Here is a 20,799-nt window from a genome sequence, read left to right as displayed (position 1 = left end):
TGCTCATTGTATTGGCCTTGTCTCTGAGTAACTTCCCTCTGAAAAGATGTGAAAAGTAGTCCTTTCCACAATAACATGCTTGCATCTGGAATACAAATTTCCTTCCATTTTTCCAGAAGGCGTATGTGAAAATGAAATATTAAAGACAATATTAAGGGCATGTCATATTTTCTCTTTGAGCAGATTGGTTAGGGAAATACCAACTGCATCTCCTCTCTCTTATTTTCCACCACAACTAGGCTTGTGATATTAAAAATGTTACCATTCTTTTAGCAGATAGGAAGGGGGAAATGGATGATAGATAGGGATAAGTAATTGCGTGTGAGCACAAAGATGACAGTAACTCAGCATAGCCAGCTGAAATTACAGCTATTTGGATTTATGTGTTTAAAGAGATCTCACCTGGAAGAACCAAGAGGCTATTATACCTGATTACGTCCCTAAGGAGCAGAGAGAAATTGTGTGAGCCAAGGACCACATTAAATGCGTTGTCCTCAGTCCCCATCATGTCCATGTTGCTTCTTCCCATGTATAATGCAGGAAGAGGACTCTGTTTACCCATCCATCCGACTGAGATCAGGTCAGACAAATCATGACCATTCGACTTGAATGGCAATGTCTTAGAAATCAAATACTGGATTCCAGTCTAACAAAATTATCTACAACTGATTGTTTCTTTGGCCCAAACTCTGAAGCAACAGTTTCTTCTCCTACCATGGACTCTTTGATGCTTTCCAGAACTGACAGCACTGCTTGGGCTGCTACAGTTGCTCCAGTCTGCTGAGAATCCAGATGGGGACATGGGTGTGCTGTGCGCCTGTTGCAACTCTGTAAGAGAAAGATTTTAATGGTGGTATGGGCATGTCAGACCAACCTGAATTCATGCTGTTATAACTTTGCAAAGATATTTGAGCAAATGTGCTCTTCAGTACTAAAGCACTCTGGAGTACACTGATTACCATTTCATGCAATATCCCAGAGTATGCTACTTTATCTAAGCCAAGGATCACACTTGGCCATTGAGTGGCACATTAAAAAAGAAAGAAGATAGATAGATAGATAGATAGATAGATAGATAGATAGATAGATAGATAGATAGATAGATAGATGATAGATATTCCAGTGAATTCATATTAAATATTATCAATAGAATTAGCCTATTTTCCCTTTCTGTCATTTAAAATGACAGTTTGATGAGAACCTTTGAGATCTCTGGGCATGCACTCAAGGTTTTTATGGGCCACTTGTCAACCTGGGACATCCAATTATGTAACTAAAAAAAAAGGAAAGTCTCCCTCAAGTTCAGCTCAACTGCTAATGAGTTCCATCCAGTTTTCTAGGCAACAGTAATGAAAGGTTTCTCATTGCTTTCTTCCAGGGTGTTTTACTGACTTCCAGATCCAGCCTACAGCTCTAACATTCCTTGGTGGAATTCTATTCAAATACTAACCAGGTCTGACCCTTCTGCACCTCCATCCCTGGGCAAGGTTGGCCAGATATTATCACCTGCTGGGCCCTTTCATAACTACTAAAATATATTTTGAACTGTTGTAACAGTAATGAAGGAAGTTTATGAAGGATAATTATAATCTTCTAGCCAAAGGAACAAGTCCTAGGCCCAGACCAACTAGAACTGGAACAAACATTGGGATTTCCAGAATTAGCATCTAGAAATCCTTTATATCTGCTGCCTTCCATGATCAACCATTGGCCAACCTAGGATGTTCCAGAACCTGAGGTTATTTTTTGTCCAGGAAGATACTCCAAGTCATAAGTCTGATGGATCAGATGAAGCTGCTGCCTATGAATCTGAAGATTTGGGGTTCACACTTTGTGACAGTCAGCACTTTTCAGCGAGAGGGGCATGTGCTACTTCAGTCAAAATGCATACAGTCCACAACAGATGGGAAAAAAGACTTCAGTGAAGTGTAATAGATGGGCAGCCTAGCCAGCTCTTACAAACACATTCCTTCAAAATGTCAGATGGTATGCATTTCAATGTCCCAACAAAGACCTATAGAGACTCTGAGCATGAGAAATGGGGAATTGTTTCTGTACAAACAAGTAAATAAATGCATGTTCCTGAGTAAGGCATACACCTTAATGGATCCTACATGTGCACAAATCTTGCTCCCTTGGATTCAGAAAACCACAACTGATGCCTAAAGGGCCTGACCTAAATGCAGAGATGCCCGTGAAGGCCAAAGTTGAGACAGGCTCCCCAGATAGGAATGTTCTTTGAGCTGCCAAGTTCATTTCCAAGTAGCTCAGCCCTTGCTGTGTCCTTAACAGAGTGGATGGTTCGCTCTGCATTGCTCCTGGCAATTAGCAGCTGCAGCAAGCAAATTAGGTTTTCTATTACATTCCACAAAAGCCATGGCATTAAATCTGTACCTGAACTTTGGAGATAATTCAATTAAGTCCCCTTGCAAAGAGGGGGAGAGATACTACAACCAAGTGGAGCTGTTCTTTCCATCTCCCGGCTGCCTGTAGGAATTCTCTTGACATTTAGATCTGCACCCTTCTTCTTTTCATGATCTTGTGGGTAGAGGCAACAATCAGTGAAAGCACCTATGACTTTTTGTGTTGGACATATCTTCTCACAGACTCATAATTGTGAGAAGTCATAAAAGTTAAAGGACAGGAAGCGGATCATAGGACTTCATTTTCACAATGGAGAGATGTAGAAAGTGTGGGCACCCCTCCCACAAGGATCTGTATTGGTACCAAGGTTTTTTCACTTGTTTAGAGCTGAGCAGTTCAGGTAATTAAGTTGCTGATGATATCAACTTATTTGGGGTAGTAAAAGGAAGACAAAGACTGCAAAGAGCTCCCAAAGGATTATAAATGGTAGGTTAGTACAATGCAATGCAAAGTGATGCACATTTGAAGGGAAAAAAAATCTCAATTTCAGATATACACTAATGGAGTCTAAGCTGGCAACAATGACTGGCCAGAAAAAAGATCTTGGAGCTACAATGGATAGGTAAATACAGATGTCAATCCAACACATAGCCTCAGTGAAAAAATCTGGCACATTTCACTCTAGGAATCCTTAAGAAGTAAATTGAGAGGAGAATTAACATAGTAATGGCCTTCTATAATACTATGATGAGATTGCAGTTGGAATGACATTTCTGCTTACTGCACCCCAAAAAGGAATATTATAGAGCCAGATCGGTTATAGAAAAGGACCATTAAAGTTCATTTGGGGCTACAGTAGGTCTTCTATGAGGAAATATTGTAGCATTAGGTTTCTAGGTTAGAAAGAAGTTAACCATACATAAAATCATACATTGCATGAAAAGGTGGATAGGGACAAGTTTTTCTCTTATACCCACAAGATTAGAAGCTGGGATCATCTCCTGAACCTGAACTTGCAAGATTTGGACCACTTTTTTATTTGCAGAATGTATATACTGCTTTAATCATTATAGCTTATCAGAGGTGGTGATGGGCATCAGTTTTGATTTCTTTAAAAGGGAGCTTTTGACAGAGATTTATCAATAGCCAGATACTGCTTTAGATAAGTGCACATTATCTCCAGAATCACATATCCTAAATATTCATTGCAAATGAGAAATAACAGAAATGTCTCTGTCTTTTCATTTCTTGTGTTTTGAATGCATCTAGTCAGACACTGTGTGACACTGGTCAAAATAAACTTTTGACCTGACCTAACAGACATGTTCATACACTCAGTTGCAATAATTAAAGTTCCTCACAAAAATCCCTCTCTCCAAAGAAACAAGTCCACACCACAGGTGGAGCAGAACTTACTTTGACAATAGGTTGCCCAGAAGTGTAGTAGAAACATCTTGTAAAAAATCATTGATTGGAAATACTTGGGTCTAGGACCTTCAGTTAGAGCAGTGCTTCTCACCCTTGGCAACTTTCAGATGTGTGGACTTCAACTTCCAGAATTCCCCAGCCAGCCTTGCCAAGGTTGAGAAACACTGCATTAGGGGATAAAAACTTGAGTTACACAATCTACTTGTTCCCTTTCAGGTATGGTTGCCAAGCAATTTCTCTGGGAGAACTCCTATGCCTTTACTAGCTGCATTAAAAAGAGCCTCTGCATTCTGGGGCAAGTGCCCCCTACTCAATTTCTGACTCTTATGCAGCTGTTAGCAACTCTGCTTTCACAGCTCCATTTATTGTGATTTTGCACCAGAGTGTTAATTATTTTGGGAATAGGCTTTGCCTTACCCTTTTTGCCATTTTTGGCCCAGGATTCTCTGATAATAAGATTTGGGGAGAAGGAACCAGCTGCCTTCCATAGTCCTTGTTGGGCCCTTCCTTGACCACTGGCATGATCAGTTCTCAGGTTCTGGCTGTAGTGAGGCATGAGCTCACCAGCTTGGGTTAACTCCATACTCTGTAAATTGGGATTGGAAAGGTATGGCAGAGAACTGTAGAAAGTCTTGAGGTCTTTTGCTGGAAGGTCCATGCGGAGAGCTCCATACAGGCTACTGTTCCTGCTATCAGGCACCAAAGGAACAGTCTGGATACGTGATCCTTGACTCTGCCTATCAAAGGACACCACTGTGGGGATGAAGGCACAAAAGGAAAAATAATTGCATGTGATTTTCTGGCTTTATAGTCAAAACCCTACAGTAGAGGAAGTGTCAGCCTTACTGGGTATACCAGACAGGAAACATGACTGGATGAGCTAATTCTACTTTATTGTAAAGCTACATTAGCAGAACTTTGCAAGTCTGAAAGTGCATCTCTCCCCCCATATCCTTTATAGCCCCACCCAGTATCCAGTTGCAGGCTATGCATTCTCTTATCTGACCATTCCCTAGGCAGCATCTCTTGGCCCTGTCTCCCAGGGTCTTTCCCACATACCATTACAGGTAGTGAACTACTAATTTGCAGGGTTGATAAGGCCCATTAAAATATATTTGCTCCATATAAGCAGGCAGAAGCCTTATTTTCTCAAAAACCATATACTTCAAATTCCTTCATTTTTACTAGGAAGGTGCTGTGTGCAAGAGTCACAGAATGATCATGTCCCACCTCTTCTACCTCCTTTGTGGGGAAAGGTTCTCCCTCCTCCACTTTGAGGGACTATGCAGAAATAACACAGAGGAAGATGCTTTTCCCACCCCATGGCAGCATCCAGCCCATAGGGGTATGCTGGAGAGAAGCCCAGGCCTTGTGCAGGGTTTAGCTCCCCAACCCTGCTCTAGATCCAATTTCAGTAGGACAACTTCTGCATGGAATGTTGTGGAAAAGTATTACCCAACTACCAGAAAAGGTAATTGCCTTGCACACTAAATCTGTTAATGGCTTTATACTACTTTTCTTGAATGTAGTGTGCGTGTTCTTTGATTTTATCTGGAGTTCCATAAACTACCTCAGAAGCTTATTTAAATGGTGGAGCAATATAATAAAGATAGAATCAAGACTTTCAACTTGGCCATGAATGATGAAGAAAAAAAAATGTGTACTAGATTTGTGGAATTCTTGGCTGTCTTTGGATTCCATCCACAGAAGTTGGCTACTGAGGCTGCTGCTGGTGCTGCAATTCTTGGATCCAGATGTGGATTTCCATGTATTTGAAAGCCAAGGAGAATCACTGGAGTCTACCCTGTAGTCAAGGGGAGAAGACACATAACTGCACTGACATGGTTCTGGATGATAGCTGTGAGAATTAGTTCTTGCACAGCCAAAGAAAAATAACCTAATACCAGATCAGTCTGTTACTGAAATAAGAGACAGATGGAAACAAGGCTTCCTATCCAAAAAAGAGAACAGTCCAGCACATTGCATAGCTTGGGAGAAGAAAGAGGCACAAAAATTAAACACTGATTTTACTATAAATAGGACAGTCACTTGATAAACGGTGCTGACAGTAACTCATTTCAGCCCTTCCTCTTGATTGCTCTCATGCATTCCTTGACATTTAGCCCTGAAAATAAATACTCAGAAGAAACAAACATCCTGAATCCCTATCCCTTACCTATGTTTGATGATGGTATCATCACTTGCATTCCTGTACAAACCTGAGAAGAAGAAAGTGTATAGTAAGAGGCTGTGGTTCCATTGTTCTCATTAACAGTCTGTTTATGATGTGTGTGTCATGGCTGACAACAGCACTCTCTGCTCTTCAGAATAAGGCCTCTTTTTAGGAATAAACAACATTTTATCTGCAGACCAACCATATATTTCCTCCAGTGGCACCTCTTATGCAGAAAGTGCTGCTTATTCAAGGAATGCCAGAAAACCATCAGCATTGGTGGGACATTTAATCTTTTCTTTGTATGCCAGCCTCCCCATTGCAGATAATCCTCCAATGCTTCTAAAAGGCATTTTTCCCCCTCTATGGTTCCAAAGGCACCTACAGAAATGCTAAGTCTTTGACCGACCTCTGTGAACACAGCCAAAGTGCAGCCTCCCTTACCTTCTCCAAGGGCATACTGTCGTCCTCCTCCACCAAATTGCCTGGCTTGTTGCTGGCAGACGTAAACTGCCAGCACCATCAGCATGATCCAGAGCGCTGAACCCACGCTGGCAATGAAGACAGGTTGGCGCACTACTTCCAGCATGTAGTTAGCCGAGAGAAAGTCTGAAGTCTTTGTCATCTTCCCCACCATGGGGTCTGGAATGAAATAAGTTCAGGTGATGGAGCTAGGTAACACTTAAAATGTACAGAAGAATGTGGGCTCTGGTACTCTCAACATACATGCTGAATATTAGGAGCTCATACACATGCAAGAACACTCTGGTTGGAAGCAGCTGGCATAGCTGGAAATATACTGATGACACTGGAGAACTGATGCCAGTGTAGGTAATGGTGGATTAGAGGAGCTTAACATCAGTTAAATTTTTTTTTAAAATGTCCTCCAAAGTCCAAAGAAAAAAGAAAATTCTCACCTAAAGCAAGAGATAGCTGGCGTATTTCACACTAGCATCACATCTGCCATTGCACCAAAATATTAAAATGTGGCCTCTGCCACTAAAAGGGTGCCCACTGCATAGACACTACTGTAAAACAAGAAAAGGGCAAGGAGACAATGTCTGAAATGCAGTTATGTATGTCTCAAGGAATAATAAAACAGCCAGTTCTGACCTGCAGTACCACATACAGGATTGCTAGATACTCCAACACCTGCTCCATTGATTGCTGCTACCTTCACACAGTATTTTTGCCCACTTGGGAGTCCTATTGTTTCCAGACTATGGGTATCTCCATCTATTGTCTTGTTAAATCCCTGGTGAGTTTCATTGCCAAGGAACCAGACCTGGGGGGGTGGGGGGACAAGAAACAAAGGTAGTTCTTCTGTATCACACAAAGCAGGGTATTTTCTGCAAAGCAGAAGTACAACATGATTCTTAAATCTCTGGGAGACCAAAAGTTGCTGAAACAAAGGGTCCAGCAGCTCCATCCAGTCTGACCCATACTGAGAGATTCAGGAAGTTGCAGTTCACCAGCTTCTGGAGTACCCCAAGTTCCTTTCCTCTTAGCACATAGAAGCCAAGCTAGAATAACAAGCATATGTATTACTTAGCAAAACACTTAAAAGATAATATCATTATGAATAATATGCACAGAGCAAAGTGAGCAAAGCAAAAAGAAACGAAGCAACACGACAGATATTGGTATTCAATAACTAAACTCCATACCTGGTAACCCTTAATGATGCCATTGTGTGCGTCCAGTGGAGGTGGCTCCCAGTGGATGATCACAGTGCTATTCCTACCTTGGGACACAGTGATACTGGTGATTTGTGGAGCAGCACTTGGCACTGAGGAAAAGAGACAGGACTAGCTGAAAATATTTAGCAGCAGCCAGACCACCCATTCCCTAAGCTGCTTGGGAACACAGGACTCTTCCATCCATCACTTCCTGTCTGTTCTAACACCCCTTGTCTCCTCAACCACCCAATGCTTCTCCAATAGATCAAGATCCAGAGGTTAAGGCAAAGGCATTTTGTATCAACTTTGCCCATAAGAATAAGAACCTCCCCCACCCCCACCAAAAAAAGCTCTTACATCCAACTCAAGGTCACCTGAAGAAAAACGCAACAAAATGAAAACAGGAGAGAAAAAAAAAGAACAGGAGACAGAAAACGAGAAGAAAGAGGATGATGACCCCACAGCTTTGAACTGTGGGATCTGATTCGTTTCCAAAAGGTTAGCACAGTTTTACACCAAAAAAGGTTTCCCTGAAGCTATGAAATGAACAATATGGGTCCAAAAAAAAAAAATGGAGACGATCAATCGATCAATCAATCAATCAATCAATCAATCAAATCTTTATTACAGTCAAAGACCAGCATAAGCTTTTGTACCTTCCTCGGGGATGCGCAGCTGTCTCATATTGCTGTCTAGGCCATGGATCTTCCCCAAATATGGTCGCACCTTGAACTCATACTTGTAACCTCTCTCAAGCCCTGGAATAATAGTCTGCTGGTCTCTGGGGACATTCCACTCGGCCCAGTGCGCTTTTGTAGGCAGCAGAGAACGGTAGAACACCATGTAAGCGTCTATGTGCTGGGAAGTGGGGGTAACCTTCAGGGCAACACAGTAGATTGGAAATGTGCTTTAGTGCGTAAGTTTAGTTCTTAGAAATCAGGCATATTGTTAGGGTGGTATGTGTTTGCTTTCCTTCTGAGTAAGAAGAAAATGGGCTTGCCTCTGTGGAGCAAGAAATGATGGGACCAAAATGGGGACCATCTAGAAATAAACCAGAATCTTCATCCTAGTTTTAAATTCTGAAGCATTTGGAATGTTGGGCCAAAGTTCTGAATGTAAAATTCAATTTTGGGCCAGTGCTTGTTGACACATGCAGACAGCCAAGCTGAAAAATGCCAGATTCAATAAGTGAAATACAATATTTCTAAACTCTTTTGAAATCAACAATCATCATGAGGAACACTTTAAAAAGGAAAGTGAGATTGACAATATAAAGTGAACTGTTGCAAGCAAGAGCCATGAGGATTTGCAGAATTAGGATTACAATTATTGTGACTGTTTGGGGTTCTAACTGGTCCCTGAAGTGGATGAATAATACATCTGATTGGGAAGGCTCCTATCCAGCCAAGAAGCTCTTTTTCTGAATTTCATTCTTTTTGAAACTTGATTCCTGTGAATCCAAGACCTCTCTCTCTCTCTCTCTCTCTCTCTCTCTCTCTCTCTCTCTCTGTGTGTGTGTGTGTGTGTGTGTCTTTGCCTCCTGATTTTTAGATACTGCTTTAGAATTATTTATTTATTATGTTTGTCTGCCTTGGGCTGCATCACTCTTCTTTGGAGTTATTGCTCCGCTTCTCATTTCTAATCCTCTGACCATTTACAGCCCAATCATGACTGGACCCTGCCATTGGTTTATTGTTACTCTAAATGTACCCACCAACCAAAAATTAGTTGGAGATCATTTTATCTATAGAAACTGATATGTTAATTAAGTCATTTTAATCATAACCTAACTCCTTGCCATACATTTCCTAATTTACCTACATATGGTCTCCTAATGTTACCTTCAAGAGGGATGAAAGCCCTATAGTTCAGTCTTCCCCAAAGTGGGAGTATTCCAGATATATGGATTTCAATTCCCTGAATCCCATAACCTGTATGACCATTGCTAAGAATTTTGGGAGTTGAAGTCCACACATCTGGAAGGCACCCAGGTTGCAGAAGGCTGCTCTAGCTCATTTGTGATGACCATCAACAATATCTGGATTTTGATCTATTACCACTTTCTCAAGTCACCCTTTGTCATTTCTAACTCACCTTCCAGTACAGATGGGCTGCTGGAGCAGAGGGGACAACAGTCACATTTACTAGACAAACTCTGATATCCATCAGCTCCTTTGGGACATCTTTTGGCCTGTCCAATTCCCTCTGCCTGGTATCTATTGGATCTAAAGGCCAGAAAAGAAACCCAAAACATATATATGTGGTGAACCTCAACTTTAAAGTACTTGAAGTATGGTGACACCAATGCTCCCCTTGCATTTGGATGTGACCTGGCCTTATTCTAGGGGATAGTAGACACCCTAGGACAACAGGAGGCCTTTAATCTAGTTTCATATGGCCCATTACCTAATTTCAACACCTTCCCCCTGCCCCAGCTTTTGTAACAGCTCTCTCTCTATCCTCCCCTTCCTCAGGCCACAGGCTGTTGGAAAGAGAATATCCCCCCACAGTCCCACTCATTATGCGGCTTCTAACAGCTCACCCTTAAGAGAATCTGTTTCTGCCTATCCCTGCTGTAGAGGAATTAACTGGGGAGGTAAGTCATCATTCAGTAAGTGCAAAACAAAGCCTAGGTGAACTCTAATCATTCTGGACTTTCTTACCCAAGACAGTGACCATGGCTGCTCTGCTCACTTGCTCTCCTGCTTGATTGGCAGCCAGACAAATATATGCTCCTGTATCACTCTTTAGAGCATGGGCTACCAGAAGTTTTTCTGTGGAGAGCTGCAGAAATGGAGAAAAAAAAAAGAAAAGGTTGGAATGCCAGAGGAGACAATGACCTTGCTGGACAACTGAAGAGAAGAACCTCCCCATTTTTCTCTGTCATGGAGGAGGAAAGTTTATTATTCTTCAAAAATGATTTAGCAATATCTCTCTATATTTTCAAAATTAGAGGAGCATGATCTTTAAGTTAAGGGTGGACAATCTCCAGAGTTACCTCTGCAGCCTCTCCAAAAATTGTCTTTGTCTTAACATGTTATGTGAACCAGGCTATTGTCTTAAACCATAATTATAATTTGTTGGGCATAGCTTATTACATAAACAAAGCTGTGTTGTTTTGTTAACTTGTGTTGATATTACACCTGATGTGTTAATGCAGCCACTTAAATCCCATTGATTTCTATAGGTCTACTGTAATTGAGACTGTTAATCACTACTAATTTGTCTTCTCTAAGTTACCTAAACCTGGATGCTGCCTAAAATAATGGGTAGATACTAGTATGGCTACCTCATAATGACCATTTTCTGCATTTATGGGTACTCCATTCTTCTTCCATGAGATGGTGGGTTCAGGATGTCCCAGTGGAGGCACACATTCCAACAACCACTGTTGCCCAGTTATCACCATCAAGTCACTGGGATGAAGTCGGAACTCCTCTTCTAGGGCTACATAGAAACATAAACATTCAGAAACAATCTTTGATAGGAGGATTTTCACCTTCCACCCCATTTTTAGTACATTCTCAGAAACTCATAGAAGAATAACAATTTTAACATCAGCGACCAAGTAACTGGAACAGTGAAATAGCCTTCCAAGACTATTATTGGATGTTAGAATTGTGTCTCATCAGTAGCGATTGATGCCACAGAGAATGATAGCATCCAGTGAGCTAAATGGCAAAATTATCAACTATCACAAGGTTATTTTGGTACCAAAAACCAGTTCCATAGCACAGAGTCATCCTGTTTTAATTCTCAGGGGAAATAGTTCCTACCTGTCTCTAGATAGTAGATCTTGAGGTTTTTATACATTTGACAGACCTACTGTATGTAGAGAGTGCTTGGATTTACATATAAAAATTAATCATGGTTTGTACTGACCATATCTTGTTGAGTAAGCTACTGTGAAATATGTGAACCCAGAAATTTTGGAAACCATGGTTCATGGCTTGGCATTTGTGTATCCCAGGCTATTATAGCTTGTTTATCAAGCCATGGCTTAGCACAGTTCAGATGCCATTAACTGACTTTGTCCTTAACATTGAGGTGAGCCTTTCTGGAGAGATAAATTCCTTTCAATTAACACTTTAAAAAGACCATCTAGCTAGAGGTCATCCCCACAACATCCTGTGGCAATGAAATAAGAGCTCGTGTAGCTGTTGATAGGGAAATGCTTTAGTTGCTCCCTTAAAGATAGTAATTGCCTTGACAGGCTGAACTGGGAAGGCAATCTGAAAGCAAAACCCTGCAGAGAGGAAAAACAGGGAACTCTTTATTCTTTGCCGTTCAGTCTTTTCAGTTTTGCCCGTTTCCTGCATTTGTTCCTCCTGGAGGATGTGAATCTTTTGTGATACAATCAAAACTCCAGGAGATGAGTCAAATGCTTACATGCAGAGTTCCTACCTTAGGATGTGATTCTTCCTAGATATTTTTAGATTGCTGCAGCAGGAAGTTTATGAAATTATTTTAATTAAAAGACAAGTTAAATGGGAAGCTAGTATTTCAAAAAGCAAAGCAGGAATTTCCAGCATCATCTTTATGTTCAGGTATGCCTTTGCCCCCCCACCTCAAAAATCTCATAGGTATTTTTAGAAAATAACAGAGGGCTTCAGTTCAGCATTTTGTTTGGAAGAGCACACTGGTGTTCAGGGAAAAAAAGAGTAAGGTGGATTTCTAAAGAGCATCCTGGGAAGCTGAAGGGTTAGGAACAGCTCTTCAAGGTGTCAGGCAAAAGTTTTTGCAATCACGAGCTACTAATTCCTCTAACACAGTGTTGTCCAAACTTGGCCACTTTAAGATGAGTGGACTTCAACTCCCAGAATTCCCCAGCCAGCCATGCTGGCTGGGGAATTCTGGGAGTTGAAGTCCACTCATCTTAAAGTGGCCAAGTTTGGACAACACTGCTGTAACAGGACAATTTGGGACAGAGCTGTAAACTTCTGGGGGCAAAGCAAAATCTCTGCATCTGAGTAACAATTCCACAAAAAAGTTAAGACTCCAACATTTAGTCAAGGAATCCATCAAATAAAGTATTTGGACTGGCTAAAAAGTGGCACAATTAAAAAAAAAAAAGTCTCGGTACATGAAACCATGTTCACATGTCTGCTCTCTGAAATGTTAAAGCCTAGAATTCTCGCTCCCATCCCAGTTTTCACACATATATAGCCAATTTGCTCAGAGGCAGATTCACACTTCTAGCAAAATGCCAAAACAACATCTACTTCCCTGCTGATTTTGTTTGGAAGGGAGGCATCAAGAAGGAAGCGGGAGGAAGGAAAACACCGTCTTCGCTGCCTCCTGGAGCACCTGTTTGGCATCTTTTCCTGGCTTGGCCTGACAGCCAGCCAGAGAGGGCAACTCACTGCAAGAATGTGCTGAAAAAGCAGCCCCACCTGGCACACTTGATGTAGCATGGCTAGCGGAAACATCTCCCAAGCCGTCCTTCCTTGTATGAATATTTATAGCTGACAAACACCACCGTGAGCCTTCATGATGGACCACGGGAGCTGAAGGGAATCTGATCAGTAATGAAGTGTTAATTGGAGAGTCTCCAGGCCTGCTTGTTAAAGAGGACTTCTAATTGCATTAATAATTTGAGCAAGGGAGACATTTTAGAGGCCAAGGTGGAGAAACTGTTGTGGACCAGGGAGAGGTATGGGCTGTATAGCATCCAGCCCACATCACATATAGGGGTATGTGAGTTGTAATAAAGCAAAAAAGGTAGGATAGCTTAGTGGGGAGAGAGAGAGGATAGATCCCAAACCCTGTATTCCAATTACTCTCCTGTTATTTTCTGCCAACTGATTTATCCTCTTATTATTCTTGATGCATTGCTTACTCTCTCCCTGAGGCCGGTGTGTTATTTATTTATTTCTACAGAAATTGCTACCTCGTTTTCCTCACTGGGGGTGGGGGTGAAAAAAAACCCCCACAACGTGGCTTATAAAATATAAAGCAGATTTTCTAAAAATGGCAGTGAGAAATAAAATCGCTGACTGTTATTAGCTGAAATAAAAAGGCTAAAAAGCAACCTCCACAAACGAAAACACGGAGAGCTGAAATGAATTCCACTGAACAACCGAATCCAAACTTCATTTCATTTGGAGTAGAATGCAAAGAGGATGGAAAGTCATCTCTTGGAGCAGGGAGTTCCACATGCAGGACATAGATACAAAAAGTGTCCTCCTGTGGATTAACAATGACCCAGGAGGAAAATGCAAATGAGATGCAAACATGAACAAAGCAACCATATTTTAATTAGCCAGCCCCCAAGCTCTTTAGGAATTGAAATAGCTTTAATGCTCACAAAGTCAGCATGTTCCCACAAGCACAGAACCCTCCTGGCTGCAGATTGGCAGAGCTAAACTGAGAACAGAGAGATGATGGGGTGGTTGTTTTTTAACGGCTTGACCACCTTTCTCCCCAGGTTGGAGAAACAGTGGGGAGCTGAAAGGGGATTTAGGTTCCATGCACCTTCTGCCTGATTCTAATCGCTTTTAGGACTTTTGGATCTCAAGAACCCTGAAGGTTGGAAAAGGCCAGCCGTGCAAACTTGGGGACAAAGACAGAAAATCTGGATTCCATGTCTTCAGATGGGGTTCTGCCCCAGGAAACACTGAGGTTGAAGGTAGCAACTTGAATAGAACAGAACAGAATTTTTGTTGCAGTCAGTAACCAGTCCCTAAAACTCTTGGATACATAAAATTAATATTGATTAGTTAGTTAGGTGAACAGATTTGTCAGTCAGGCTGCTGCGTAGCTTATGTGCAGAATTTGGCTACACTTAAAGAGATAGAGTAATTTGAATCTGACAGTAAGAGGTTTAAACAGAACTGATCAGAGTGACCAGGATATTTAATTAAGTGCGGAATTAGCATCTCACGGCAAATGTCGGCATAAAATGGACAATATAGTAAGGCATGTTTGATGGTTTTGATGGCTTCTTCACCCCGTGGGCAGAGTCTGAATTCGAATGAAATCCCTTTGTATCTCCCCTCTAAAATTGCTGATGGAAGTGTGTTAAACCGTGCTAGTCTTCAGGCCCGCCTTAGTTTAGGAACAGTGATTTGGTTTAAGTATCCAGTGGGCCTGTAGGGGATGCGAGGACTACTTGAAAATACATCTTTGGGGAGGGACATCAAGTCCATTTGAATGTCGGTGTCTTTGAGACACTGCTTGATTGCCTCTACAGTACTGGACATGCTTGCCCCAGCATGTGCACTTGGGTTAAGGAAACACCCAAAAGTTCCAGTTTCTTATATATCGCCATGGTCCAGGAAGAAATGAATTTGTCAGAGAGAACCTGGTGAACGGCCAACCACTGTAGTTGGTCGCTTTGCCTTGGCTAAAACGGTACAAAAAGGACAGTAACATCTCTCCATATTGAATAGGCTCAAAGAAACAAACTCAGCACGAAATGCTGGGCTGCGAGGTAAACAAAGCTTCTTACTGAATATTATTACTACTACAAACTCTCCAGGAACGTCCAAGGCCTTACCTTCTAAATAAAGTGATGCATTTTTACTCATGGCTGTACCCAGGTGATTTCTGGCCAGGCAATGATATACCCCCTCATCTGATTTTCCCTTCTCCTGGCTGAGGCGGAGGAAGAAGAGGGATCCATCTGGTAGAAGAGTAGGCTGGGAAGTAGCATCATCTATGCTGGTTTTCACAGACTTCCCATTGCGATACCATTCAATTGTGGGAGCTGGATTTCCAGCAGCACGGCAATTCATGGTGGCAGGCTGGTCCTTACGTACAACAAGGTTGGAGGGGTGATCAAGAATCTGTGGTGCAAATTCCATGGAGCGAGACTTTGAACCTGGAAGAATAAGAAAGGAAAGGGGAAGTAGAAACATGCTCACTGATCATTTTTTTCCCCAGCCAATCTTTTCCCCTCACCTTGCTCTACTTTCTGCTCTCAGTGTTACTAGCACCATCTCACCTATGCTATGGCTTTGCAACTGCTAGAGGTCCATTATGGGGGTAGGATTAGATTGTTGGTCTAACTGGGAAGGGCTGTGGTGCCTTTCCATTTCTTACTAATCTAGAACATGGATTACTAAAACTAGATTATGGATGCAGCCTTGAGTAAAATGGAGAAAAGTGGGGTACACTTATAATAAACCTACTAATCAAGTCCTGAGATAACAACTGTGTTTTCAGTGTTCTAAAGCATACATGTTCTTCAACAACCACCATTTAAAAAAAAAAAAGTCAGTATTTTTAGCCTTCAAGCATCGGGATTTAATGAGAGCCCGTAAAACCTCCCTCTGTCTTCTACCACTTCCATCAACTATATACAATGGTATTTTATGAATCTGATTCCCCTGAGAATCCAACTCATTGTTATAACACATGGTAATTCCTTTGGAACTTCCTGCGCACAACTTCCTGGCATTGTCACCTTGGAGGAGACCGAGTGTCATGGACCACCAGCTACAATGAAAAGTCTCATGGGTCTTTCAGGTACAATAGGCTGTCTCTGTTCCTCTATTCCAGGTGCAGCTATTTTTCCTCAATCTTGACCTGATAAAAATTGTCCCTAAGCCTATCACAGCTCTTAAAATGACCTCTTTTTTAAAAAATGCCCTCTTTTTAAAAAAGAGGGCATTTGCTTTTCTTTCGCGGCAATAGTATTGTGAAAAGGAAATCGCAGTTCAGATTGCCAAAAGTGCAGGATGACCCCATGTTGAAAAAATGCATACATATGTGTTTGTGTGTGTGTGCATGTGCGTGTTTAAATTTTGTTCGGGTCCTAGGCCAGAGCACATACATACTGACAACCACACAGGGCCCCAAAAAACAATAATCCAAGTACGTCTACTTACTTCTTGTAAAGATAAATAACTTTCTGCCCCGATCCAGTAACTGAGCCTTTAATGGAAGCATGGGGATCATGGACCCAATGGGCAAATTCATTAAATGGACCCAGATCCAAAAGTGGGTGAAGCTAGAACAAAATATAACTGCAGTTTGCAGCACTGCAAGATTGCCTAGCACTCTTTCTTATCCTATTCTAATGATGAAGACCCAGCTCTTGCCCCAACCATTGCACTAGGAAGGGAAGTTAATAGTTGGGTTGGTCTGGCACCTGGTGGGAAGGGTTGTTCTGTTTTTATTCCATTGTTTTTACTGGTTAGATCATTTTCCCAGACTTTACAAAGCTCTATTGCAAAACAGTGTACAAAAAAGGGCATCATATGGAAGACCGGATACAGAAACATGTACGCCTAGGAAAGTTACGTAAAAGTGCATAAAATAGACAAAGTTGCATTCAAAGATAAATATGAATGTCTTTCCTTTTAAAAATTCACTAGGTGTCGATATTTGGAATGGGTTTGCCATTAAGTACATACAAACATGGTAAACTGGATTTCAGCTGATATAAGGTGATCCTGGCTTGATCGTACCTAGAGAAGCCAACAGTTTCCTTCACTGTTTGGTTGCTATTGGGAAAAGAGAGTAAAAGTCTTATCCAGCATTCTGGCTACATGTCCAGTAAGCCTTCCCTGCTATTGCTGTGACATGCTACCTCCACATATTCTCTGAGCAAGTGAAATGGAGAGTCAAGGAAGGAGAAAAGAATGTACTCATGTACAGCATTGCTGGAACTTCATACTTTTCAGTATTTGGTTTTTGGAAATGTTTGTGCTTTCTTGAGCCATCTTAGCTACTCCCCTTTTAAAACAGCAATGCTAACCACAGAAAATAATGCCGAGGTTCAGAGGAAGTTGGGAATCAGTCTGACTGTGAGCTTGAACGGCTGTCAACCCACCACACTTTTATTCAAAATTGAACTAGGCAACTATTTTGTAAACCCTGAATTCTTGAGTTATACAACCACTTTGGTCTAAAGAACATAGAAAGCCTCCTTTATCAGACTCTGAAGCTTAGTGAGGTAGTCCAGACAAGAAGCACACCCAGAAGTACTAGCTCTAACTTTATTGTAATGTTACATTAACAGAATCTTGCATGTCTGAAACTACATCTCTCCTCCCTCACCTTTACAATTCAAGAAACTAGGGAAGGTCCCTTCTGAGATGTTTGCCATGCCCACATTCCTTCTGTGGACTCCACTGCTGCTTGTTTGACCATTGTCTAATCTGCAGCTCTTCCTCCTGTCTCCCAAGGTCATTTCCACATACCATTACATTACATTACAAGAAGAGCAAACGAGTTGGCATTTTCATGAATCCAAAATAAATCAAAGTGGGGAAAGAATACTCAGGTAAACTTGCTAGGCCAAGTCAATAAAATTTGCTGCCTGAGATAAAAACCAAGGTTGGGCCCCATCTCCAGTCCATGAACAAAGACAGCTCCGGACCAGCAATGAATCAGGATCCTCATCCCACCTAATCCAGTAGGCAGTTTTAGTTAAAGGACAGGAAAATAATATGCTGTCTTTCAATCACAGAAAATAACAAAGTCCCAGAGAAATAGTCAAAAGCCCTACTCTGGTTTCTAGGACAAATGTGTCCACCTCTATCTGCCTAATGATCAAGCTGGCAATGTGAAATAGATTGCAGCTAAGCTGATATAATGTTGGTTTGGTGTACTGTATGAATCTATAAACCATAGTTCATGGATTTGCATAATACACAAACGCAGTCAAAAACATAATTATTCAAAAACCACCATTAAGCAAACCACCATTTTGCAACTCTTGGTCTTCTTCCATGAAACAACACTGCAACCCTTGATTTCACTGGTTTGAAAGTGCTGAAATCTAAGCTAACTTGCCTCAGGAACTATCGGATTTTTCTAATGCTCAAGATATAAAAAAACTTGTTTTTTGTGGTGGAAAAGAAACAGCAGATGGCAAGGAGTTGCCATCTCTGCTTCCTGCTGAGCTCCAGATTATGGATTGCAAGGGCCCAGATGCCACAAATACATAACACCCCAAATAAAGCAAATCAAAATGCAAATCATCTAATATGGCACAGAATGACTGATTTGGAACTGAAATTATTCTACTTCATACCTATGACAACATGCAAACCCTTTGAAACCTAAGGTGCCTGGAAACATCATGCCGTAGTATGAATTGCATCAAGGGAGAAAATGTCTCATAGCAATGTTATTGGAATGCGAGAAGTCCAAGTAAATTTAATAGCTATTGAGAGTAATTCAGCAATCTACACTTCCCAAATTCCAGACTATGGCATTCAGAAAAAGTTTAGGACTCAGTGAGCCTTCTTCTCTGTCTTATAGCAAAAACGTAAACATGCTGACTCAGAAGCAAGGATAAAGAGGACTTATTTCTGTAGGCTCATGAGATTCCACCATCAAATCTGTCCACTTACCTTCCATTAGTAGAAACAATGCCCAAATCAAGAGGCTTGAGGGCTCAATGTGCCTTCGTCTTGACATGGTTGCCTAGTTGTTGTGCAACTCCAGAGAACTTGGCACTCAAAGAGAGTTACTGGATGGGACACTGCTCACTGCTGCTCCATTGTACCACTAGAGTTTTTAGGCTCTTTAGTCCAGCACACGTCACATGCAAAAAACAGTTCATCCACTACAAACAGCTTTCCTCAAACTGACTTCCTCCCAGTTAATAGTGACCATTCACGTATATTTTTCCTTTTCTGGTCACAAGATACAGGAAGGGGTGGTTCTGGGTGGGCATTTCAGCTGCAGCACTTCTCCAACTTTGATTTGAAAGTATAGCTGCTCAAAAATCACACGTTTGCACAAAAAATGAGTCTACGCACCAGCTTTCTAGTTTCTTCCTGCTTCACAGTGGGATTCTGTCCTCTTCTTAAACAAAAAACTTTTCTTCAACCAGATTTATTTTTTTTTTTACTCTAGTCTCTACCCCTTCCCATTTCCCTTCCTTCAATTATTTCTACTTCAACCTTGCCTTGTGCATATAGACCACACAATACTCTGGAAATACAGATGTTTTTGTAGCACAATGGGTGTTAATCATCAAGCTAAACACTTTGCCAATGCAAAAACCCAATGCCAGACCTTCCTCCCCAAAATCTGGATTCTTATTTTACTGTAAATATAGTAGGCATTTACACTACACATGTGATGAGACTAAGGCAGGGGTTGCTGGCACTCAGGGCCCCCGTAGTGCCCAGGATTTGATTATATAGCACTCACTTATCTCTAAATTGTAATGCCTCCTACGTTTCAAAATTTTAATATGTATTTACTTTTATACAGTAGTTGGGTATACACAATATGAGGCACAATTACATGATAATGTCAGCTGTCTGAAAATATTGCTCATTCTGGAACTATAAAATGTGAACATCACTTCTCATAGGCCAGTAAAATGCTCAACAAGGTATAATCACACTCTTTAAGAATAGTGTGAAAATATGAGGATATCATTTAAGCAATATGTGCACTGTCTTTCACTCCAGGCCAACATTTCCCTTTGCAAGACCTAGACTGCCCTAGGGATGTCTGCAGGATAGTCATAAAATCAAGATGGGATCCACAATGGTGCATTTGAAGTTCCACCTCTCTTTTATGTATCCCATACGTGCAACACACACATAAAAAAACCAAGCAGAGATTTGATTGTATCATTCTGTCTGCCATCTTGACTTTTTTTTTTACCATACCCTGTGGATACCTCTGGACTGCACCAGGTCCACAGAGATTTTAAGCACATTGGCTTCTTGGTTTTGTTTGTAGCACCCCACTAAAGCTCTAATATAATGTCTTAGAAAAAGCCAGAGTTTGCCAGGAATATACAGCTGAATAATAGCCGGATGCTGCAAAGGAGGCAGGAAACATATTTGAAACAAACAACCAGAGAGACAGAGAAAGAGAGAGAAAAACAGGCTTAAGAAATAACATATTAACCCCAAAAGTCAGAGTCAGACATTTGCAGCATCATGGATAAAGACTTAGAGCAAGCATCCAGGTGGCCTCTCATATCAGGTAAACAACCGATAGACGCTCAATTGCAAGAAGCAGTAATTTACAAGTGTACAAAAATTGTTTTTTTTTTTATTTCACTTTATTTATAGCTCACCCATTTGCCAGCTGCCCAAACAATACACACACCAAAGGATTGGAAACCAATTAAAAGTATGCATGGTGTGAAAAAAATGGTTTGTATAGAAGATTCATATTTGGAAAACCTAAACTGTGACCTCCACTATAGAAATAGCAATTGCACAAAATCTG

At 41.2% G+C, this 20,799-nt stretch overlaps 1 protein-coding gene across 2 annotated transcripts in view; it reads right to left on the bottom strand.

The window, feature by feature from the left end:
* Window positions 1-19,269, bottom strand: part of ROBO4 (roundabout guidance receptor 4) — a 50,033-nt gene extending 30,764 nt beyond the window's left edge. Inside the window, exons 1-13 of one of the 2 annotated variants that reach the window (XM_088139098.1) lie at window positions 18,951-19,269; window positions 15,143-15,466; window positions 10,934-11,091; window positions 10,308-10,428; window positions 9,739-9,869; window positions 8,301-8,520; window positions 7,633-7,754; window positions 7,079-7,250; window positions 6,410-6,607; window positions 5,969-6,011; window positions 5,457-5,596; window positions 4,210-4,545; window positions 715-828 (exon numbers count right to left, since the gene is read on the bottom strand). In XM_088139098.1, coding sequence (XP_087995224.1) covers window positions 715-828; window positions 4,210-4,545; window positions 5,457-5,596; window positions 5,969-6,011; window positions 6,410-6,607; window positions 7,079-7,250; window positions 7,633-7,754; window positions 8,301-8,520; window positions 9,739-9,869; window positions 10,308-10,428; window positions 10,934-11,091; window positions 15,143-15,466; window positions 18,951-19,017 — 2,146 coding nt within the window. In that variant the 5' untranslated portion in view covers window positions 19,018-19,269. The remainder of the gene's footprint in view (window positions 1-714; window positions 829-4,209; window positions 4,546-5,456; window positions 5,597-5,968; window positions 6,012-6,409; window positions 6,608-7,078; window positions 7,251-7,632; window positions 7,755-8,300; window positions 8,521-9,738; window positions 9,870-10,307; window positions 10,429-10,933; window positions 11,092-15,142; window positions 15,467-18,950) is intronic. The other variant, XM_088139097.1, reaches the window with a different exon arrangement.
* Window positions 19,270-20,799: the final 1,530 nt, after the last annotated feature.

The sequence above is a fragment of the Python bivittatus genome, unplaced genomic scaffold (assembly GCF_059951505.1).
Source record: "Python bivittatus isolate LINGU-HERP-01145 unplaced genomic scaffold, Pbiv_v1 ctg000320_np1212, whole genome shotgun sequence".
NCBI lineage: Eukaryota > Metazoa > Chordata > Lepidosauria > Squamata > Pythonidae > Python > Python bivittatus.
Note: the sequence above shows the minus strand (reverse complement) of the source record. Positions and strands in the feature narration are given on the sequence as shown.